At 42.7% G+C, this 20,960-nt stretch overlaps 1 protein-coding gene across 1 annotated transcript; it reads right to left on the minus strand.

The window, feature by feature from the left end:
* Positions 1-18,417: 18,417 nt before the first annotated feature.
* Positions 18,418-19,536, minus strand: LOC308289476 (chemerin-like receptor 1; the record flags this gene model as incomplete). The annotated part of the gene is made up of 1 exon (XM_080731164.1): positions 18,418-19,536. The coding sequence occupies one exon, from the start codon at positions 19,534-19,536 to the stop codon at positions 18,418-18,420; it is 1,119 nt and encodes a 372-aa protein (XP_080587290.1).
* Between the last annotated feature and the right edge of the window lie 1,424 nt (positions 19,537-20,960).

Raw genomic sequence — 20,960 nt, forward strand, 5'->3', positions numbered from 1 at the left:
CTTTAAAATCAATGCTAAACATCATATCCATCCCAATCAGAGGACATTAGAGGCTGCTAACCTGGACTGTTTCCAGTAACAATCTGTATGAACAGGACCAACAGAACAGCTGACTCTCCCACCATGGTCCACATCCTGGAGATCTGACACAAACCTGTTGAGAAATGTGTACAAAACACTTTTAGACAGACTACAGCACGGCACAGAACACCAAAAAGATAGAATGTAAATGTAGAAAATATGTTACAGTACATGCAGAAATCTTTAGATGACAAACTAAAGTATTTGCCTATCCTCTTACCTTACAGAGGCGTGTTTTAAGATTCAACCTGGAGGTGATGAGCATTTATAACCCCACGAGCTCAAGGTTACTGCCCACTTTTTGAACATCTCCATTTTCAGGAATGACCTTCCGTGTTTGATGGTTGGGAACGTGACATTAAAAAAATAAAACGTGACATCGTCATACCTTGTTGATTCCAGACTGTAGCTCAGCAAGGCAACTTGAAAACCGCAGAACACACCTTGAAAAGCTCAGAATAGTTGGTGTCATTTAAGTATGTTATTAATGGCCTTGTCTAATCTAATTAAAAACAGGCATAGAGCTGAATCAATATCTCATTACAAGGTGTGGGTCACTGGGTCATGCAGTAAAATACATGGCTAGCTCGTAACGGCAAAAAAAATGTATTTAAGAAGAAACATAGATTAAGTTAAGACAGGGGTCTTCAACAGGGGGTCCGGGACCCCTAGGGGGTCCGCATAGTTACTACAGGGGGTCCTCCAAATCTTTGTGTGACAGAAACCCTTTTTCTCCTTTTTTATATTAACCACTTGAGCCCTATTATATTCTGAGAACTTTAACCAAAAATAGCCGATCTACAAGCTCACAACGCCTCGCGCTGCGAGGTGTTGTGAGCTTGTAGATCAGCTATTTTCGGCAAAGAGGTTTGGTGTAGGGGGGAAAAAGAGCACACTAAATACAGAGTGAAAGGTCAAGTTTATTAAGTATTGAGGGTTCAAGTGGTTAAATATCTGAAAACACAAATTGATATGAATCCAAAATACACGGATGATTGTGCTGTCAAACAATTAAACTATATGGAATCTGGGGGTCTCTGCTTCATCTCTCTCTCAGCTAAGGGGTCCTTGGCCTGAAGCCTGGGGGTCCCTGAAGCTCCGGGGGTCCTTGGAGGTTGTAGTTTGGCAGGTAAGGAGTGTGTGTGCAAAATTTGGCATGGATGGGGGCAACGGTTGTGGAGATATGAGCAGGGCAAAAGTGTGACGTGTGACGTGTGACGGACGGACGGACGGACGGACGGACGGAGAGACTGACAGCCGGTGGAGGTTTTGGTAGTAAATGCGACCTACGGTCGCAATCAATCACCAACAGAATCAGTAAAGTGATTTAGAAGGACACTGTGGGAGTGGAGCTGGACTTCTGGTCAGTAGTGTCTAGGGGAAGGATGCTGTCCAACCCAAGACACCAAGACAAGCATTAAAGGACAACTTTAGTTTTTTACAACAAGGGTTCATATTTTAGATTTTAATTAAAGAATATAAAAGATGAGTGTTAAAATTATTTAATTTACTTCTCTCTATTGTTTTAGAGATTCTTATTTCAGTGGTTGGGGGCATGCGTCCAGTGGCTAAATATGTCATTTTACACAGAATAAGCCCATTCCCAAGATACAACGCAACCTATCATGGTTGGATGTGAGTTAATGGGGGCTAGAAGTGTTACTGCAAATAGCAATAAAGAAACTGCTGGCTTATTGTGTCTAAAAATACATATTTAGCCACTTGTACGCATGCCCCCATGCGTACGCATGCCCCACATTTTAGCACGGTAAATGCAATAAAACAATAGAATGAAGCAAATGAAAACGTTTTAACACTCACTTTTTCTTTTCTCTAATTACAATCTAAAATATGAACCCTTGTTGTAAAAAACGAAAGTTGTCCTTTAATTAACCAGTAAGACTCCCTAATCGGGAGATAAGCGACCGTAGGTGGCTTATCTCCACAAATAGGGCAAACATTTGTTTTTCCAAAATGTTCCTGATCCATGTTGATGACATGAGTGTAGACATGCTGTGTAGTGATATTCGTGATTTTAGGGCAGAGCAGTGTCCAAAAATGTGTTTTAAAAATCGGCCTGAAGGTGGCGCTAGAATAGGGCCATGTGAGAAATGAGGGGTGGGGTGTCCGCGTTGCCTTGGCGGACGAATAGGTACCGGGCCCGGCTCTCCCGGACGCTCCTAGCCCGAGTTACGGCAGTTTATGTGCACTGCAGTGGCAGGGGGTCCTCCACTGGGTAGGCACTTTTGCATCCGTTCTGGAGCACCAGGAGTCGGTGGTCCCCAGGAATTCACCGTGAGCAGCCCCGTTGCGGTGGTCATTTGGTCATTTTTGCACATTTGGTCATTTTTTACATCTGGGGGTCCCGGTCCCTGGGGCTCCGGGGGTCCTTGGAGGTTGTAGTTTGGCAGGCAAGGAGTGTGTGTGCAAAATCTGGCATGGATCGGGTCAACGGTTGCGGAGATATGAGCAGGGAAATAGTGTGACGGACGGACAGACAGCCGGTGGAGGTTTTGATAGTAAATGCGACCTACGGTCGCAATCAACCTACAATGACAGCAATGGGTTATGTACTTTTGTCGATGGCAAATTGCCCGCCCTCCCCCACGGTCCTGTAGATCAGTGGTTCTCAACCTTTTCAGGCCGCGACCCCCCAAATAATCATTTGAACTGGGGACCCCCCGCCCCCCACCCTGATGAGCACTAGGAGTTGAGGCAATACATTTTGTATAACACGGTTCTATTGTGAAAATAGCAGATATACATGCTTCACAATTTCTGCCTCTAATATTTGACAGTTTGGTCAATGTTTAATTTTGTCAATTTAGAGGTATTAAAAAGTCCTTAAATCGTCACTTTAAAAATGTGCAGATACCCTCTATACACTTAAACGTTATGTTGGTTTGTTCACTGTTGAGTGAGAAAACAATGTTGCACATTAAGTAATGATCTTGGGACCCCCCAAATTAATTTGGCGACCCCCCTGGGGGTCCAAACCCACAGGTTGAGAACCACTGCTGTAGATCAGCTTTTTCCATTGAACAGAAACAGGAAAAACAAAACAAAAAAACAACGAAACGTAACATAGAGCGGCACGTTTGATTAAACCGAGAGGAGAGCCAGTAGCTGTTTACACTCAAGGAAGCAGCTGATGTCTGTGGTTAAACAGTGGCACGCAACAGAAAATCTTCCTTCTTCCTTCTTCTTTATCCAACACCATTAAGCAATAAGCATGGATAACCTTTCAATTACAAACTAACGACATGATCACATCACGTTATGAATGCATGTAGGTTCCCAAATCAAAGTGTTGTTGCAATAATGTCAGTCTAAAGTATGGTAGTAACAATAATTGTATACTATCCCATCATCTATATAGTAGTCATATGATTATGTCATACAAAGATAACAATCTAGGCATCACAATACCAGTAAGACTCCCTAAATCGGGAGATATTGTTTCAGTCACAGTATTATTAATATTGTTTAGTGAACTCCCAAAATGTTCACAGGATCGTATACTGTAGATGTTGTTAAAAAGACTGAACGATTTTGCTGTTAAAACAACGTATGTGCATACACACAGTATGTCAAACTTTTTCTTATTCTTTGACTCTCTTTCCTGTGCTTTTGCATAACGTGTGCGCCGCTAAGCCAGTATAAATCCGTTATTGGTTAACTTAACCCATCAGCTTAACCGAATAACCAACATTTGCATAACGTTTGTGAGGTTGTGCTGCATAGTCAATGTAAATGGAATGACTTGCATTGTTCCTGACATGCATGGCTCCAATAGCCCGGTGCCTAAAAGGCTCCTAGCTGTGTGTCATTTAAGGTATGGTGAGATCATCAGTAATAGCTGTGCTCAACTGGTACACATCCTCCTGGTTTTCCTCTACATCACTGTTTCTCAACCAGTCGCTCGGAAACAATAATATTGTGATGCCTAGATTGTTTTATCTTTGTATGACATAATTGCGACCGTCCGGTCGCAAGTTACAGTACAATGAAAAGCTGTTCGTCTGTCTGTCTGTTCCTATGTCTGTCCGTCACGTCACACTTTTGCCCCTACTCTATCTCTGGCACCGTTGGCCCTATCGATGCCAAACTTTGCACACACACTCCTTGGATGGCAAATCACATGATTTCTCACATGGCCCTCTTCTAGTTTGCAAAACACATTTTTGGACACTGTTCCTACAGATTTTGGCCTAAAATCATACGAAGCGGTACCCAGTATCTCTAACGTCATGTCATCAACATGGATCTGTCCCATTTCCCATATTCCCTCCTGATTGGCTACCTTGCCTTCTAAAGTTTGTGTATGCGATTAGGGAGTCTTACTGGTCATATGACTACTATATAGATGATGGGATTGTATACAATTATTGTTATTACCAAACATTTTTCACTTTGATTTGGGAACCTACATGCATTCATAACGTGATGTGATCATGCCGTTAGTTTGTACTTGAAAGGTTATCCATGCTTATTGCTTAATGGTGTTGGATAAAGAAGAAGGAAGAAGGAAGAGGGGAGAGATTTTTCTGTTGCGTGCCACTGCTTACCCACAGACATCAGCTGCTTCCTTGAGTGTAAACAGCTACTGGCTCTCCTCTCAGTTTAATCAAACGTGCCGCTCTATGTTACATTTTCATTTTGTTTTTTTTAATCAACCTACAATGACAGCTTGGCAGCAGTTGGTTATGGGAGGTTTCATCCTCATGCCTTGAATATTTGTTCCTCTGAATGTGACTTATTTTTCTGATGCCAGCTTCCTGCATGGTTTTATTCTAAGAGACACATGAAACATGTAGTAGTTATTATGGGTATGTTTGCATTATAAGCTCAGAAGTAATACATTTCACAAATAAATACACAATACACATGATCTAAATCAAATTCTCTTAGGAAAATATAATTGCTCAGTAATCCAGAATGTGTTATTTGAAGTTATTTGACCATAGTGTTCAAAGTAACTTAAATATAAACATTTAACTAATGAGCCATAATCATTGTTAATCATTAGCATGACAAATGTAAAACTACTTTTATTTGTCTGTGATGCAGCTCAGCTAGTGGGTTGGCCATGCAAAAACTTTAATTTTAAATTATTTGAGGACAAGAATGTTTAAAGTCAAAAACATCTATCTGCAGATTGCCTCACGCTCTTGAGAGACCAAAACCGGATCCTGATTCCAACTCCAGGTCGGAGAAGTGTCGGGAACAGCACTATTTATGGCCATTATTTACCTCTCCAAGATGCCCCAAAAACGTCTGCCCCACAGAGTGCTGTATGGCCAGCTAGTACACCACGGCCGGTGGCTGTCAGGAGGGCCAAAGAAGCTGTACAAGGACCATCTGAAGACCTCATTGAGGAAGTGTAAGATCAGGCCTGAGGAGCCTGAGGCATCAGAGACTCAGGAGAAACCCCAGTACCACCAGTACAACATGCCCTACCACCAAAGAACTCGGCGCTAAGGACATAAGTGGACGTCATCATCGGAATCGATGGACAACCAAAAGCAAGTGTTTTGGTCTGTGTATGTGTACGAGTGTGAAATACGTGCATACGTGCATGCACGCACACGTGTTTGTGTGTGCGTGTGCGTGTGTGTGTGTGCGTGCTGCATCACTTGCATGTCTATCCAACCCATCATGACAAACAGGATTTATGCAACAACATTAATTAATCATCCTACAATGACAGCTTGCTAATCTCTACCATCATGTTTTCGGAGGTTTCATCCTCATGCCATGAATATTTGTTCCTCTGAAAGAACAACAGTGACTTGTTTTCCGGTGCCAGCTTCCTGGTTTTTATTTTTACCGGACAACATGTAGTTACAGTATATGGGTATATGTTTGCATTATAAGCTCAGAAATAATACATTTCCCAACTAAATACACAATATACACAATCTAAATCAAATTCTATAAGACTAGGAAAATGTAATTGCACAGTAATCCAGAATGTGGTTTGCAAAAAGATTAATTTGAAGTTATTTGACAATAATATTCAAAGTATTGTAACTATATAAACATTTAACTAATAAGTCAGAATCATTGTTGATCATCAGCATGAATAGTGTAAAAAAACATCACAAGGATGCAACTGGGACGTATCATCAGTGATGTAGCCTGGGGTCGACGGGTGTTTCGGGTCTCGCAACATCATACACCCTCGCCCAGGTGACCCAGCCGGGGTTGATCAAGTCCCGACTTACGTCCCAGTAGCTATCCACGATCAGTCCTATTAGGGAAAGACAGGGTCACTCAATGTGCTGCACCGGAACTACTCTGCCGGGATTAGGGGTACGATTCTGGCGCATGGAAGAACTAGGCTCTATGGGTTGCCTCCTGGCCGGGCTCCTCCTACGTCTCACCAGGTCCTCTCCTGCTCTCACCAGGTTCAGAACCTGTGCGTTGCACCAGACCCCAAACCAAACATTCCATTCAGCTGCTGCAGTTGAATGGCCCTCCTAAAGGCCTCACCGTGGATTTGTTGGGCTTCTTCCTCACGGAAGACGCAGGCTGGGGCGCTAACCCAACCTGCTCCCGGGTGCCGTCTAAATTCCGGCTGTCAACCGAGTCTCCGGTGGTCACCAAACTATTCCTGGTTGTCACATAGTCTATTCCTATGAGCCACTATAAATAGAACTAATAGTGTAAAAAACATCACAAGGATGCAACTGGGACGTATCATCAGTGATATAGCCTGGGGTCGACGGGTGTTTCGGGTCTCGCAACATCATACACCCTCGCCCAGGTGACCCAGCCGGGGTTGATCAAGTCCCGACTTACGTCCCAGTAGCTATCCACGATCAGTCCTATTAGGGAAAGACAGGGTCACTCAATGTGCTGCACCGGAACTACTCTGCCGGGATTGGGGGTACGATTCTGGCGCATGGAAGAACTAGGCTCTATGGGTTGCCTCCTGGCCGGGCTCCTCCTACGTCTCACCAGGTCCTCTCCTGCTCTCACCAGGTTCAGAACCTGTGCGTTGCACCAGACCCCAAACCAAACATTCCATTCAGCTGCTGCAGTTGAATGGCCCTCCTAAAGGCCTCACCGTGGATTTGTTGGGCTTCTTCCTCACGGAAGACGCAGGCTGGGGCGCTAACCCAACCTGCTCCCGGGTGCCGTCTAAATTCCGGCCGTCAACCGAGTCTCCGGTGGTCACCAAACTATTCCTGGTTGTCACATAGTCTATTCCTATGAGCCACTATAAATAGAACTAATAGTGTAAAAAACATCACAAGGATGCAACTGGGACGTATCATCAGTGATGTAGCCTGGGGTCGACGGGTGTTTCGGGTCTCGCAACATCATACACCCTCGCCCAGGTGACCCAGCCGGGGTTGATCAAGTCCCGACTTACGTCCCAGTAGCTATCCACGATCAGTCCTATTAGGGAAAGACAGGGTCACTCAATGTGCTGCACCGGAACTACTCTGCCGGGATTGGGGGTACGATTCTGGCGCATGGAAGAACTAGGCTCTATGGGTTGCCTCCTGGCCGGGCTCCTCCTACGTCTCACCAGGTCCTGTCCTGCTCTCACCAGGTTCAGAACCTGTGCGTTGCACCAGACCCCAAACCAAACATTCCATTCAGCTGCTGCAGTTGAATGGCCCTCCTAAAGGCCTCACCGTGGATTTGTTGGGCTTCTTCCTCACGGAATAAACTATGTGTCTGTGATGCTGCTCAGCTAGATTGATGGCTTGGCCCTGCAGCTTGCTTGCCCATGGGCAACATAACACTGTGATGCATCTGTCAGCCTTACAACCTTGTTTTCTCTTAACCTTATCCTTATGTAACCCAAATGGAAAATCGGTTACTAAATACATAGCACTACTCACTACACCAGTTGGATTTAACATGCATTGCACACCACACCAACTCATCAGGTTAATAGTTTCACTGCAAAATAAACACACACTTAGTTGGCTATACTATACTCAACAATGCCCTGACATGGCATCAAGGTGGGTAACATGTCATTAGGTCGAACACCCTTTGGATCGACCACTAAAACCTAACCCTCACCCTAACCCTAACCCCTAACCTCAGTAACCTGCCGCCGCTGTTCGACCCAACGGGAGTTCGACCTATGGGGCAGTCCCCATCAAGGTGAGAAGTTCAGAGGACCAATACATTAATAACAGTGGGTAAAAACATTACAAAATGAAATAATTCAACACAAACTTAGCATTACGTGGAGGTAGAAACAAACATTCTTACCAGGGTAAGCAGAGTGGAGCGCACCTTAAAGTAGAAACATGCCTCACACAGGAGTCTAACTCCTGTGTGGAGTGGACATACAAGTGTGCAGCATCATTGCTCAAATCAGTTAGCCTTATTACAAAGAGAATTACAAACATTGAAAACATACCGGTGGCGCTGGAGCACTCTACTCACCCATGACCAAATCTGTTTTCCGATAGTTCGCTTCCTGCTTGAGTACTGAAGGAGTATTGAGGCCATGATCACCCAGCACCAACTGCGCTGGCTCGGACATGTGATCCGGATGCCCCAAGATGGACTTCCCTGCAGAGTGCTGTATGGCCAGTTGCACCACGGCCGGCGACTGGTAGGAGGGAAGTGTAAGATCAGGCCTGAGGAGCCTGAGGCATCAGAGACTCAGGAGAAACCCCAGTACCACCAGTACAACCTACACATGCCCTACCTGCCAATAGAACAAGTGGCTCCAGGATTGGACTCTTTAGCCACCAAATAACCCACCGCTAAGGACATAAGTGGACGTCATCATCGGAATCGATGGACAACCATAAGGAAGTACGTGTGTGTGCGTGCGTGCGTGCGTGCGTGCGTGCGTGTGCTGCATCACTTGCATGTCTATTATCTATCCAACCCATCATGACAAACAGGGTTTATGCCACAACATTAATTAATCATCCTACAATGACAGCTTGGTAGCAACTGGCTAATCTCCACCATCATGTTTTCGGAGGTTTCATCCTCATGCCATGAATATTTGCTCCTCTGAGAGAACAACAGTGACTTATTTTACGGTGCCAGCTTCCTGGTTTTTATTTTTACCGGACAACATGTTGTTACAGTATATGGGTATATGTTTGCATTATAAGCTCAGAAATAATACATTTCCCAACTAAATACACAATATACACAATCTAAATCAAATTCTATAAGACTATGAAAATGTAATTGCACAGTAATCCAGAATGTGGTTTGCAAAAATATTAATTTGAAGTTATTTGACAATAATATTCAAAGTATTGTAACTATATAAACATTTAACTAATGAGTCATAATCATTGTTGATCATCAGCATGAATAAACTATGTGTCTGTGATGTTGCTCAGCTAGATTGATGGCTTGGCCATGCAGCTTGTTGCTCATAGGCAATATAACACTGTGATGCATCTGTCAAATTAGCCTTACAACCTTGTTTTTCCTTAACCTTATCCTTACCCAAATGGAAAATCGGTTACTAAATACATAACACTACTGACTACGCCAGTTGGATCTAAAAAAACTAAATGAAGTAAGGCTTTAACTTTTAAAAGTGAGGTTCGTTTTACAGAGCTTTCAAAACAGGGTTGAGGGTTTTCACTTTGATTTGGGAACCTACATACATTCATAACGTGATGTGATCATGTCGTTAGTTTGTACTTGAAAGGTTATCCATGCTTATTGCTTAATGGTGTTGGATAAAGAAGAAGGAAGAGGGGAGAAGATTTTCTGTTGCGTGCCACTGCTTACCCACAGACATCAGCTGCTTCCTTGAGTGTAAACAGCTACTGGCTCTCCTCTCGGTTTTTTAATCAACCTACAATGACAGCTTGGCAGCAGTTTGCTATGGGAGGTTTCATCCTCATGCCTTGAATATTTGTTCCTCTGAATGTGACTTATTTTTCTGGTGCCAGCTTCCTGCATGGTTTTATTTTAAGAGACAAGAGAAAAAAAAAAAAGAAAAAAAAGAAAAAAAAAATATATATATATATATATTTTTTTTTATATTCATCATGTTTTCAGAGGTTTCATCATGGAAGCGCACCTCTCATATCTGTATTTTACATTTTTTGTAAAATAAATGCCCTTCTTCATATAATATATGACATATTATGTCACACAAAAGTAGCAAAAATAGACAATCTACAAGCTCAAAACGCGTCACAGTGCCCATGTAAGCTCTAGATAGATATACAAACACCTGCACTTGTTCAGATGTATAATAGTTTCTCAGTAGATTTCTTCCTTTTTGGTACAGGTTGCTCACTGTGAGTGTAGTGCGACCTGATGAATGTATAACTAGCTTTTAATATTGTGTAAAGTGTATCACTTTGGAGTTATTCTTAGGTATTTGTGGTGTATCATGGATGTTCTATTTTTGTTGTTGATGTCTTGTATGTATCTGTAGCAAAGATTGTGTCATTTTTATTTCTGCCTCTTGGCCAGTTCCCACTTATAAAAGAGACTGTGTCTCAATGTGTTTTTACTGGTTAAACAAAGAAAGGTTAAATAAATAGGCAACCAAATGTTCACCAAAACCACTGGTTCTCAACATGGGTTCCAGGGACCCCCAGCGGTCCTTGAGGGGTTTCCAGGAGGTTTCCTAGCTACAGTAAACGATCGATAGTAACCAAAATAGGAGCTAAAATGAATTAACACAATAGGATCTTACGGCGTAGATTGGGTTCTGAGACAAAAATCATATGAAATGGGGGTAATAATCAAATGCATATCAAACAGGGGGACGTCCTAGATATGAAAAAGGTTGAGAATCATTGAAACAAATAATTGAAATACATTGTGATGGCTCTACTCCTTGAATATTCATGAATATTCTTCCACTGCTCTACCCAGTGGCGTCAGTTCAGCAAAAGCTAGGGTATGGCAAAGATGGGAGTCCTCATGGAAAATAGGCATTACATTTTGGATAACACGGTTCTACATGCTCACAACGCCTCGCACTGCGAGGCGTTGTGAGCATGTAGATCGGCTATTTTCACAATGACTGAATGCCTGGAACGGTTGTTCAAGTGCAGCTAAACATGGCATGTTAGTAAACGTGCCACAATTGCACCTGTGCAGCTGACCTGCGGAACCTGGGAATATACCATTCTGTCAAGATGGGGAGAAAACAAGTGTGGAGAATATAATTGTGGGCTCGCCTGGAAGGCGAGCACACGTATGTTATCTTCATTATTTATAGTCAGTCAGTATCTCCTCAAAACTTTGGCGCGATTCATCTCTTAAACGCTTACACCTTTCAACACCATTCAAATTTTTATGTGTTCAGCTTACTGAGGACACGTGTGCTTGTACTTTTGGTTTTGAAATGTTTTGTAGTATAAATATAAAAAAATAAAAATGTTTAACTTTAAGCACCCAATGCATTTCCAATGGGTTTAGTAGAGTGGAGAGAAGGATAATAGACCCATGTTTATGTTAAGGCGCTGTGGCTGCAGTGTTCACACTTCAGATATGCTATCTATATCATTGCGTTCACACAGGTCTGCTCTCTGATTTGATCCAAATGTCTAAGCTGTGTGATGTATAAAACTATTGTTATAGTTAAAACTATAAATAAATGTCCCTCTCCACTCTACTGATTACACAGCTGTGATCAAGAATCAAGTCCGGGCGATGGGATGTAAATCCCATAGCCATATATCCTAGAGCCCGCAGGGACAGTCAGCCATATTAGTGGTTGTTGTTGGTTGTCAGGGAGATATCAAAACCAATGCATTTCCAAGTCAGATCCACAAACACAATAAAAGCCATGCTCCACTCCTCAGTCTGGAGTGGCCACATAGAAGAACGCCTTGGTTATAGACATAGTGGAGGACAGATGTGATCTGGGATTGTTAGCCTACAGTATATGCACTCAATATACTCCACTACAGTTGGAGTCCATTTGACAGTTGCTGGTTCCCAAACACAGAATCAAAAATGTAGATCTAGAACACATAGAATATGTACAGTACAGTAAGGTTCAGTAGAGTACAGTAAAAGTACAGTAAGGTTCAGTAGAGTACAGTAAAGTACAGTAAGGTACAGAAAGGTACAGTACAGAAAGGTACAGTAGAGTACAGTACAGTAAGGTACAGTAAAGTACAATACAGTACAGTAAGGTACAGTAGAGTACAGTAAAGTACAATAAAGTACAGTAAAGTAGAATAAAGTACAGTAAGGTACAGTGGAGTACAGTAAAGTACAGTAGAGTACAGTAAAGTACAGTATAGTAAGGTACAGTAGAGTACAGTACAGTAAGGTACAGTACGGTACAGTAGAGTACAGTATAGTATAGTACAGTAAGGTACAGTACAGTACAGTAAGGTACAGTAGAGTACAGTACAGTAAGGTACAGTAGAGTACAGTAAAGTACAGTAAGTTACAGTAGAATACAGTAAAGTACAGTACAGTAGAGTACAGTAAAGTACAGTAAGTTACAGTACAGTACAGTACAGTACAGTACAGTACAGTACAGTACAGTAAGGTGCAGTACAGTATAGTAAGGTACAGTACAATACTGTAAGGTACTGTACCTTACAGTACCTTAAAGTATCCTATTTGTTGGGTTGGAATCGAGCCCACACTGTTTCGAAGGAACAGTATTTCTAGTTATAATACCTTGTTAAAGGGACCATTTTGTTTTTGTTTTGTTTTGCATGTAGTTGTAATTGCAAGCGCAGATAGACAAAGAGACATTGATGGATTTATGTTTAAAAGTAACTTTTATTTTACCCCCTGGACCCAGGGCAGCTGCATACCCCTGCCATACCCAATTGACGCCCCTGGCTCTACCACTGTTCCAGGGTGCCAGTAAGATGCCAGTAGAGTGCCAGCTGGGTGCCAGAGTGCCAGCGGTGCCTTTTGGAATGTGACTGTTTGCTGTCCACAACACCCACCTGCTACAGGGACACCATCGCACAACGTAAGATAATCTAATCACAGTCGGTTACAGCAAACCAAGAGAAGACGATGTGGGAAAAAATATAAGCCAGGAGGACTCTGGTAGGCCTTACTGAACAGTGTCCTACAGCCAGGGACGTGCTGGGCCCCTGATTCAGCCCGGGGAAAAGAGTTGGAGAGGCCCTCATTGCGCGCTATAGAGAGATCTCTCTCTCTATAGCAGTGCTGCTACTCAAAGATTTGCCATTTCAGATCGTGACAAGCCAGTGGGACAATTACGTGAGTTATATTTTGTCATTGTCGGGTGGAAACCTTGTATGTCCAAAACCGTTTGTTTTGTATTTATCATTTTAAAAATGATTTAAACTAGTGAAAACAGCCAATCTACAAGCACACAACGCCTTGTGCAAACAGTTACATTTTTACTTTTGTGCAAACGGTTTAATTTTTTTCCTAATGGCCGGCCTGGACCGGCCGGGAATGAACCAGCCGTTCGGGAATTTCATTCAGCGTCCCGCAAAGCTTGGCCAATGTGACCCTGGGTGTACAACAAACTTTGGGCTATTGTGCCAAGATGTAGGCCAGATGTAGGCCATGCTCAGACCCCGGAAGCGTGGGCGTACAACAAACTGTAGGCCAGATGTAGGCCATGCTTCAGAGCCAACTCTTGGGTCCCTGGTCATGGAATGGCCTTCAAACCAGACTCAAATTGGCTGTGCTAATTCCTCCGAGAAGCTTTAAGAGAATCACTCTAGATAGATCTACAAACGCCTGCACTTGTTAAGTAGATTTCTTCCTTTTTGCTACAGGTTGCTCACTGTGTGTGTAGTGTGACCTGATGAATGTATAACAAACCAGTGGGACAATTACGTGAGTTATATTTTGTCATTGTCGGGTGGAAACCTTGTATGTCCAAAACCGTTTGTTTTGTATTTATCATTTTAAAAATGATTTAAACTAGTGAAAACAGCCAATCTACAAGCACACAACGCCTCGCGGTGCGAGGCGTTGTGTGCTTGTAGATCTGCTGTTTTCACTACTTTTGAGCAAACAGTTACATTTTTACTTTTGTGCAAACGGTTTAATTTAACTAATTTAACTTTAACTTTTCCCAATGGCCAGCAGCACGTCCCTGCCTACAGCAGCCATTCTCACAAATTGATACGTATTAGGCTGCAGAACTAAACATGTTATGCCAGGGGACCCCCATAAGAGAAGGGTTAGATTAGATTTAGTCCAGAACAATTGTCTATACATCTGGTGCCAACCCCGAGTTTCCCGAGTTTGAAAAGGTACTACCGCTGTGCCAACCCCGAGTTTCCCGAGTTTGAAAAGGTACTACCGCTGTGCCAACCCCGAGTTTCCCGAGTTTGAAAAGGTACTACCGCTGTGCCAACCCCGAGTTTCCCGAGTTTGAAAAGGTACTACCGCTGTGCCAACCCCGAGTTTCCCGAGTTTGGGCCGTTTTTGAAAAAAACATTTTTGGACCTCCAGAAATGTATTAGGCATGATCGCGATCGCGAAATTGCATGTTTAACCCCCATACCAACCCATTCTTTCAAACATGGCAGCCATGTTTGTTTACATCTGAAGAAAACATTTCCAAGCGGATTTTTTTGTTTGAAAGCTGTGAACAGTGTGCACACACGTGGTGCATCATCTAGGCATGGGCGTGCACTTTTTACACAATTGCGCAATTACATGGAAGTCTATGGTAACCATGGCAACGTGGGACATTGAAGAGAAAAAATCATAGCAACATAATATTAACAGTGGAGACAGTGAAACCAATGATCTGAAAGTAATTCTTATACATTCTCTCAATGAGTTCTAGCTGGTGAAATAATAGTGCTATTAAAACCCATTTAGGCCTGAACGCCATTCTGTGTCACTTTAGATTTGAACCACTTTAACCAATGTATTATGCTTTAACTAATAAAAATAGCAGATATACAAGCTCTTGTAGATCTGCTATTTTTGAATAAATACATGTCTTCTAAATCCTTTTTTCTAAATCTAAGTGGTTCTCAAACGTTTTCATGTCAAAAATGGTATATGGCCATGGACCCCCATTTCATAATATTTAGTTCCTGGGACCCCCAAAAGCAAAATATTTGAGTTACAAATGTTCACTTTAAACAAAATATATTCAAAGACTTGCAAAAAAAAAACACGATTTTCAAAAATAGCAGATCAACACGCTCGCAGTGCAGCACTCGGTGCTGTGAGTTTACTATTTTTTAAAGTATTCAGTAATTCTAGGCCTAAACTATTCCTCATTTAGCTGGGAAGCCCCCCAAGGACCCCTGGGGATCTCCGGATCCCACTTTGAGAAGCACTGCTATACACTCGGTCAAATGACTTGACACGGCCATTCAAGAAGTTAATCTTCTGCACAAGTTGGACACAGGACAAGTTCTTTTCTCTACCTTTGTTATCACGGTGTGAAAGGCTCTGACGAATCACGTCCCTATGCAGCCTAGCATCTAAAAAAGAAATAAAGAAAAGCATGTGAAGAACAAATACTGAGTGCTGATGATCTTTTTGTTCATATGAACTCTTCTGAGCTGTTCCTTTAAGTTTCCCTTCCCACATGGGAACCATTGAGCCACACATCACTGCATGACTAGGGCTGCAAATATTGATTATCTTCTTAGCGATGATTCTATTGATTGCTTTTTTGATTGATCGAATTTAGCTTATTATTACTAGTAAGAGGCCTCAGTGTCTCTTAACTTGATGCTTGTGTTTTCAGAGAGAGTCATCGCTGACCCCTGCTGGAGAGAGAAGGAAATGCATCTCTGTCGACCAGCTTTTAAATGTAACAGTATCCTATCCAGTGGTTTTCAACACAGATATAAAGAGCTAGATGCCTCCCCCAAACCGGCGCGAAACGTTCGGAATCTCCTTATGCGGGGCTGATTGTTGACATCAGTATGACACCCCATTGGGAACCACTGGTCTAATGCATCAAATTGTGGGTCCTTGAAATAAAATAAAAAAGGTTGAGTTAACTTGAGAATGACTGCCAAGGCTTGTTATGAAGCTACATGGGAATGGAGACAGCTACCTGTTGTTCCCCCGGCTGTCTCTTCTCTGTGTCTCCTCATGGTGTCCAGATGCTCTGTGTCTCCTCCCGGTGTCCAGATGCTCTGTGTCTCCTCCCGGTGCCCAGATGCTCTGTGTCTCCTCCCGGTGCCCAGATGCTCTTGGACTAACAACACTGGACTCCACAGAACTTCTGGTCTGGTTGGACCTGTAGTCCAACCAGACCAGTAGATATGTTTTTCTTTACATATCTACTGCATAGTACTGTGTTCTATTTGTCTGTCATTCAATGTTATATGAGATACTTCAATGGTTTCCAGTGGAAATAAGCTTAGTCTTTTCATGGATCTCCTTTTAGTAGACCTTGTACCAGTGAACTGTACCGTCATGAAACTGTACCTTTTCCTATGCAAACTTCTAATAAAGTCTTCAATCAATCAATAGTAGATATATTATCATGATTGATTATGTGTGACGTTCATTGATTATATTAATATCTAGGTCTTTATGATGACACTAATACTTGATAGTCGAGAGGCCTCAGTAACTATTGTTTTGGTAAATGCCTATCTTGTTATGGTACTGCTCGTCCCAGAGGCCTTGGAGCCACACAGTATAACTCTAGTGTCTGACCATTCTTCTTGGCAGAACTACTTTACCACCGTCCAGAGTGTTAAACTGTACTTCTGTCCATGACATCATGTTATATAACGCATTAACCACCACCTATAATAATACAGTACATTGTCTTGTCTCCTCATTTTCTCATTGATTATTGATTGATCTGATTTCATCCACAGACCGAAGACCTGTTCTAGAAAGTCCTGTTACATGCTGTCTCCACTAACCCTTCACAGTACTTCTCTTTACATCTCTCCATTCTTTCACTTCCATTCATTCTGCCCTGCACTTCTGTTGCTCTCTGCCTCGCCTGCTTGACTGCTTCTACTTCCAAACTGCTGTTCTGTTTCTCCTCCTACTTCTCTCTCTCTCTCTCTCTCTCTCTCTCTCTCTCTCTCTCTCTCTCTCTCTCTCTCTCTCTCTCTCATTTTGTCTCTCCATCTGGGCACGGCAGACCCCCCCTCCCCCCCATCACCCCCAGGCCGGAAGCAATCATAAGAGGAAGAGGGAACTATACGGTGTTGACACAGACGCTGATATAAGAGATCCACCAAAAAACAGACGTTCTCCACATAGTATTCTGTTCCACTGTTTCTCATTTGTTCAAAAAAGAAACATGGGGACATTTTCTTAACCCTTTAAAGGAGGTGTTCACCCTCAACCTTTTTTCTATTGATTACTCACGCCATGGAGACTTGAGTTCAATAATATTTTTTTGTCGCATTCCTAAGACAACAAAAATTATTATAGTAAATTTACCTCCATTGATTCCGGATGGGGACCCAAATGCATTTGGGTCAGAAACAATGGGGGTAATTTTAGGGTCAAGGGTCAAGTATATTTTACCCCCATTGATTCTGACTGAGCTTGTGTCCCCTTCCTGGGCAATGCATTTGGGTCCCCATCCAGAATCAATGGGGGTCAATTTACTATAATCATTTTTTATTTATTTTAGGAATGCGACAAATACAAAAAAATATATATTATTGAACTAAAGTCTCATGAATAATCAATTGAAAAAAAGTCATTTGGAGGGTGAACTACTCCTTTAAGCACTATGGTATATAGGCCTACGTATACACTTCGTACGACAAATGGCAAAATAGTAATGCACAAGCTCACAACGCACATGTGCGCACACACACACGCATGCGCGCGCACACACACACACACACACACACACACACACACACACACACACACACACACACACACACACACACACACACACACACACACACACACACACACACACACACACACACACACAAACACACGCACACACACACACACACACATGCACTCAAAGGACTGCAAAGGATATTAGTAGAGGTCTGTATCCCGGGCATAAAGGCGTGGACGCATAAGCTTTTGGTATCTTTATGTATCTTTAGCAGGCGACATTTGCAAACATTTTGTTGGACACTAGTTGTGTGCACCCCTGATCATATTCCTGATAAATGCTAATCCAATGGTCAAAACAAACAAAAAACACAAAATTGCAAACTCTGAAACCTGAATCAAGAATCAACTTTATTGTCACATCACTGATTTTTATATAAAAAGAAAACTCACTCGTGGGTGCCTGGGACATCCGGGAGACTTGGGATGTCTGCAAAACAAGACAAAGAAAACCTCCAAACAATACTGTTTTTTTTAAGCGTTACTTAAAACATTATTTTGAATATATTTCATAATCGTTGGAGAACACACTGATAAGAAAAGCCATTGACAGTTAGCATTATTAAGGTACATCCAAAGACAACCCTAAACCTGTGTCTCAGACAAGGCAGTCTCTAGACTGCTCCCTGGGTTTGTGGAGCTGTTGGTCTGAGGCAGCTCTTCAGTGAAGGCTTTCTCCAGCGCCTTTAGGATAGACCTGCGGAATACGTCCTTGAAATCCTGACCCATGAACACGTACAGCAGCGGGTTCAGGCAGCTGTTGAGAAGTGCCAGGCCGGTGGCCATTGGGATCCCGAAGTAGGCCACATAATACAGAGTTTCACTGAACTCTGGCGCCAGGACGTTCACAAAATGAATCAGATATATGATGTGATATGGGACCCAGCACAGGAAAAATGCGGTGATAACGGTGGCTATGATTTTGAAGGGGCGACCCGATTGGCTGGCCAGCGAGCGATTATTCCTGAGCCGGTAGATGATGACAGAATAGCAGGAGACGATGGCAGTGAAAGGGACCACGAATCCCACGAGGAAGCGAGTGATGATCATGACCCCAGATCGAGTGTCCCACAACTGATTCGCTTCAGGCGTACTGTAGTCATCAGTGAGTGCAAAGTTGTCGAAGCACGAGATGATGTCTTCATCGTAGTCGGAGGGCTGTGTGTCCCTAAATATGAAGTAAGGGGAGCTGAGAGCCAGGGCCAGCACCCAGACACCCAGACTAACACAAGACGCCTTTCTGACACTGCGGTGGTTCTGGGCCCACACTGGACACACCACGCATACACATCTGTCAACACTGATGACCACTAGGATGTAGATGCTGGCATACATGTTCATGAAGAAAACGGTACCGTCCATTTTGCACATGAACTTTCCAAAAGGCCAGTGGTCACCCAGCGCTTTTTCTGTGATTTGCAGGGGCAGGAACGCTGTAACGAGGAAGTCGGCCATGGCGAGGTTGAGGTACCAAACGGTGTTGGCGGTTTTCTTCATTTTGAACCCCGTCGCCCAGATGACAACGCCGTTCCCCAACACGCCGAGCACAGAGACCAGGCTTAAAATGACCTGGGACACGATCTGGAGGGATTTGTTTAGCTCAGAATGTTGGTCGTCCTCGTCGTCTTCCCAGAAAGAGCCGTTCCCACCGGACAGATCCATCTCTTTATTGCGATAAACACCAGCTGTGGTCATAATCTCCATCGTTGTCCTAAAACCTAAAACAACAAAACAAAGGTACAAGCCTACTGTCACTAAATGCAGCTCATGAAATGTCACACATCAACATTTTATAAGTGATTCATTTATTTATGCTAAAATAGTTCTAAGGCTGGGACTTTAACTGATTAATTGCGATTAATTAATTACAGAAAATTAAGGCGATTAAAAACATTATCGCATTTTAATTGCACTTAGTTTTTGCACCACAGAACCTTCAGTTTCGGGCATACCGATCATAGCGATGCACCAACCAAGAAGAGTCAACAAACGCAAAGGGAGAAGTAGCCGATCAGAGCGCCTTGCTTGGCCCAGTGGATGCGAAATTTAGATTTAAAAAACTCACTTGTTGATTCACTCATACAACAAAATGTGTTGTACTTGAAAAAAAAATGCTTCTCAGGTCAAATATCGATGTGTGATTAAAATGCGATTAATTGCCATTAATTAATCACAGAGCCAGTAATTAATTAGATAAAAAAATGTAATCGCATCCCAGCCCTATAAAATACGTTTTAAATGTAATTCTAGATAGATAAATGAAGTAAACTAATAGATACCTGTTTCAAAGTGTTGAAGAGATGTCAGCCAGAGAGCCGTGTCTTATTCAAACTGTTGTCAGTGAACGCTGAGCTCAGAGCACCCTATACATGCACATCATCACTGTTATGTCGGGCAGAAACCTTGTATCTCCAACTTTCAAATGTGTATGTTTTTTCGCGAAGTAAAGCCCTGCTTCATCATACAAGGCCGTCGCACAAAGGTAATGACAACAACAGATCTACAAGCACACAACGCCTTGCACCGCGAGGCGTCGTGTGCTTGTAGATCTGCTGTTTTCACTAGCTTTTTTTTATGATAAAAACGAACGGTTATGGACATACAAGGTTTCCACCTGACAACGACGACATGTAGGTATCATATCATTACTGTCGGGCAGAAACCTTGTATCTCCATTCTTTAACTTTTCTTTCTTTTTTTTTGTAAATTACTACTTTGTTATACAAAAGTATAGCAAAAATGGTTTGTGTTGTGAGCTTTTAAATCAACTTTTTTGTGTTTTACAATTTCATCTGAAGAATCAGAAAGCAATTTTTGAAAAATCTTTAAAGTAAAATTGTGTGTGTGACGTGTGCGTGCGTGCGTGTGTGTGCTCTTGCGTGTGCGTGTGTGTCTGTTTTATGAATATTGAACCACTGAAAAGTGTCATCAACAACCAATGGTAACTACATTGGATCACTGGGTTCTTCCATGTTCTGAAAGGTAACTGTTTCAGACATACCAGGTTTTCCACCCGGCAGCGACGATGTGCAAACTCAAACTACATGTGTGAGATCACCCTCTGAAACCACTTTGATGGGTGATCTGTGTGTGGTTTCACAAACAGCCTGCTTCCTTGCACGAGACCA

This window comes from Nannobrachium achirus, assembly GCF_963921795.1.
Source record: "Nannobrachium achirus genome assembly, chromosome: 8".
Taxonomy (NCBI): domain Eukaryota; kingdom Metazoa; phylum Chordata; class Actinopteri; order Myctophiformes; family Myctophidae; genus Nannobrachium; species Nannobrachium achirus.